General features: G+C 34.4%; 1 protein-coding gene across 1 annotated transcript in view; it reads right to left on the reverse strand.

The window, feature by feature from the left end:
- LOC105176166 (KH domain-containing protein HEN4) overlaps positions 1–3427 on the reverse strand; it is a gene marked incomplete in the record, with an annotated part of 9377 nt that extends 5950 nt beyond the window's left edge. Inside the window, 3 exon segments of the mRNA XM_011098890.2 lie at positions 1–644; positions 2814–2905; positions 3298–3427. Of these exon segments, the coding sequence (XP_011097192.1) occupies positions 1–567 (567 nt within the window).

The raw sequence follows: 4116 nt of genomic DNA on the forward strand, positions 1-4116 counted from the left end.
ACGTATGTTTGCACCAGTCTCAATGCGTAATCTTTGGATTACATCTCCTTTCCTTCCTAAAATACATCCAACCATATTGTTTGAAACCAGAAGACGAGCACTGACCACAGTCTCATCCCCATTGCCTTTTTCTGCTCCACCAAGATCTTCCTCAACAATTCTGTCATGAACTTTAAGGAGGGCATCTTGGGCTGCACAATGTGGCTCCAATACATCATATCCTTCCTCGGATTTCTCACCATTATTGCCACTCTGTCTTTTCGCTTGTTTGTCAGAGGGACTAAAAATTATTATCACCCTCTCATCAGACCCAGGAACAGAGTCAGAAACTGTGATCTTTGCTTGAGTTTCTTCTCTAAGGGATTTTACGATGTTACCACCTTTTCCAATTACACTACCAATCTTTTTAGATTGGCAAAGAATACGATAAACTGTGTCTGATGGGTGAAAGTTCTCATAAGAATCTTCACGTATAGAATTATGTTGTTTTCCTTTCCTAGAACCTCCTGTTCTCTTGAATTGTGGATTAGAACGTTTATTAAGGAAGTTTCTTCTATTTCCTTCCATGACGTTTTCGATACAATTTAGAACTGCATCTGATTGTTGCTATTCTAATTTATTCAAAACTAAAGGATCAATGACACCTGAAAATGGAAAAAGCAACAGGGGCCAGAAAAATTAGAAGGCGTCAAGTAACAGATAACTGAATCAATAAATTCATGCAGAATGTATAATTCAACAATGCAGAAATCTAATCAGACAGCTAAATTTACAGTGAATAGAAAGGGAAAGCAGACACCGAAAGCACACCCTACGTCCCAAAAGCTAAGTTGCAACTAAATTTGAAACAAACAGACACACAACTCACTAGATCAACTCTGATGTTTTTCTCCTATGTTGATAATACATCCATTCTTCTTTTAGTTCCAATTACAGGCAAGCAAATCGTCCTGTACCTCTCTTTAGTATTTACTACTTACTTCTCCTTCATGTCACACCATCAATTTGCTGTATCTTTTCCATTGCTGAACTCCTTATCCTATAGGTAGAAGGACTGAAGGGGGCATCCCTGACTACTCTACAACTTAAAAATAAATGCACTTTAAAATTGATCCTCCTTTAATTTACCAATGCCTCCCATGCTAGTCAAATATCTGTTTTGTCTCCTTATTACTGCAATTTCAGCTGTTTTGCTCACTCATTTAGAAGCCCTTTACATTTCTGTTATTTTGCGTCTTACTAAAGATCCCTATATGGATATATGCTTCTTGAGTTGACTTCTCCGAAAGACTCAAACTTCTTTTGTTCAATCTGAGCTCCAGTTAGTGTTATGTTGGAATATAGCATGCGCAGGTCAAAAGGTAGCTTTTATTTAGCATCATTTGTTGTGTGTTCAAAGTATTATACATACTACATATATCTGTATGTGTAAAGATTTCGTTGATTTTATAATTAATTCCACATCAATCAACTTTTTACAAATCTCAACTATTGATATGCAGTTTAACTCTAAATCTTTGTATTACTTGTTTTTGTGAAATGCAAATACACTAATTATCCTTTCCTTATCTGCTTTCATCCAAATAGGTTAATGTGGACACAAGCCATTGATGGAACACAAATGGACATTAGCTACATAGTTGCTCCTATTACTTTACTTACAAGTGTGAAGTTGTCGTACTCTTCTTTGCAGGGCCATGTTCTCTTCCAAAAATTTATGCTAGCTTTTCTTTCCTTGTCGTGCTGATTTAGGAGATTTGGTTATGCCTTTCGAAACTACATTTCATTCAAATAGCTTGCAAATATGGTGGATATGGTAAACATGTGGTCTCATATGTAGTTCTATATTTGCATTTGCACATGAATGACTTATTTTACTTGCGGGAAAAATAATGGCAGCAAAAAAGTTTTTCCCTTATGTGGATAATTAAAATGTAACCACTCGCATTCTCATAATCTAGTTTCTCGCCTAAGGCCATAATTGGTAATGAGTGCCATGGCGCGGCCTCAGCGCCATTACTAAAAAATGGCGGAGTGCTTACTCAGCAAGCCATTCTGCACCATTTTTCCAGGCACAGAGGCGCGCTGTGCCCCGGTCCAAAAAGGGCTGGGGCTTGAAAGAAACTGCGGAAAGGCTGGCTAAAAAATGTCGCCAGTGTAAATTGAAGCCAGGCTAAAAAGCCCAGCCTTTAATTCAGTTGCTTTTAAAAAAAAAAGAAAGAAAGAAAGAAAGAAAGAAAGAAAAAGAAAAAAGAAAGAAAATTAAATAGAAATTTAGACAAAATAGGCTGAATGGCTTACACCATTCCTAAACGTACAGTGATCGAGAGAACGAAAAGAATAATGATGATGATGAGATTGGGGAAGAATTGGAGTTTGATTAATGGATATTTTATATTTGTTTTATAATGATTATGCATGATTTTTTTAATGATCGTGCATGTTTTGAACTCTTTTTTTTTTTTCAGACTGGTTATTTTGCAGAATTTGCAAGAATAAACCACCAATGATCAGTATAAAAGATATATAAGAGATCAGTCAAATAACATATCATGTGGCAGATCATTGACAAGTAAAGTAGGCTTCAAGATCAATCTGAGCTATCTTACAGTTACGAACAACAAACCAATTCCAATTCAAAATAAGATTTCAATTTCACTCCAAATTTCAGGTCAAATTTAAAGCTCAAGCCAACCACACTTGGCAATTTCCATTTGAAAGAATTGAGCTCCAACTTCGCAAAAAACCATCAGTTCTCTTCAGCGCAACAAATCAAAAGTAACACAATTCAAAGGACCACAACTTGAAAATACCTTGCTAAGTTGTCTCCCTCTTGAGAATCATTCCGGATGACCTCCTCAGGCAAACTCTTGAAACTCGAAACCATCTTATGCAGAACCCTGCCCTGCGGTTACAGTGAACCAGATTAGCAAAACGCCCTATCCTTCATTTGAATCATCGTTCACACAAAATGACCCCCCGCCACTATAAACACACACGTATATCAATATAAGCTCATGCCATAGCTCAAAATAATCAAACCGAACACAAACCAAACAAAATTCTCCGCTTATGTTAGAAAATGAAAATGTAAAGCCCGTATACACATTCGACGTCAGTCACCACATCCCTTCTTCGTAATTGGTAAACCAAGAAACAAAAACTCAGTAACAAAATTCAAAACACACTTCTGCCTGAAGATTCAGGAAATTAGGTTTCCCATTTGACGTCGGAGAATGCAAAAGAAAAACAAATGCAAGAACAAAGAAAGCACAAGATTGCAGGAAAAGGACATACCGATCTAAGAATACGTGAGTGGGGTTTTGCGGAGATTTTGCGCTTTCTTCATCGCCAAAATGAGAGAACGGTGGGGAAGACGACTGTAGTAGGGCTTTTTTCGTTTTTCACTTTCAGTTTTTCAATTCTCTCTCTCTCTCTCTTCCCTTTTCTGTAATTTTAGATTTTCCTGATAAGGAGGAATTCTTGCCAAATTACAAAAGCACCCCAATTTTGTCTTTACTTTTGCACTCAGCCCTCTCATTCTTATATTAAAGGATAAATTAATCGTTGTTTGAAAAATTATCAATACCCTGATTTTAACGATCGTTTAATAATTAGTCCAATTCGTTAGCTTTTCTTTTATTTTTTATGCTAAACTGATCAAAAAGCTCTTATAAATTGAAAATTATAATTTTATTTAATTTTTAAAACTTTCTTGATTTTTTTATAGACTAAGTTGATAAATTTTTTATAATTTTTAAAAAAATTTCATCCACCTCGTTCAAATTTTTTATAATTTTTTTATTTTTTAAAAAAAATAAAAAAATACAATATGGGTAAAGTTGATAATTTTCATACATTCATCCAATGATTACATAATTTTATCAAATATTAGAGGATATTTGTAATATTACAAATAATAAAGAGTACTTGTAATATGATAAATATCAGGAAAATTCATTGTAATTTATCCTGTACTAAATTTAAAATACCTAAAATATATTTATTATTTTGTGATATATATTTTATTTCAAATTTATATATCTATACCTTATATCTTATTATTAAGTGAGAGCGCCACTTTAATGTTTCGCTTTCTATTAGTCTGCTAATTTA

The sequence above is a fragment of the Sesamum indicum genome, linkage group LG13 (genome assembly GCF_000512975.1).
Source record: "Sesamum indicum cultivar Zhongzhi No. 13 linkage group LG13, S_indicum_v1.0, whole genome shotgun sequence".
In the NCBI taxonomy this organism is placed as follows: domain Eukaryota; kingdom Viridiplantae; phylum Streptophyta; class Magnoliopsida; order Lamiales; family Pedaliaceae; genus Sesamum; species Sesamum indicum.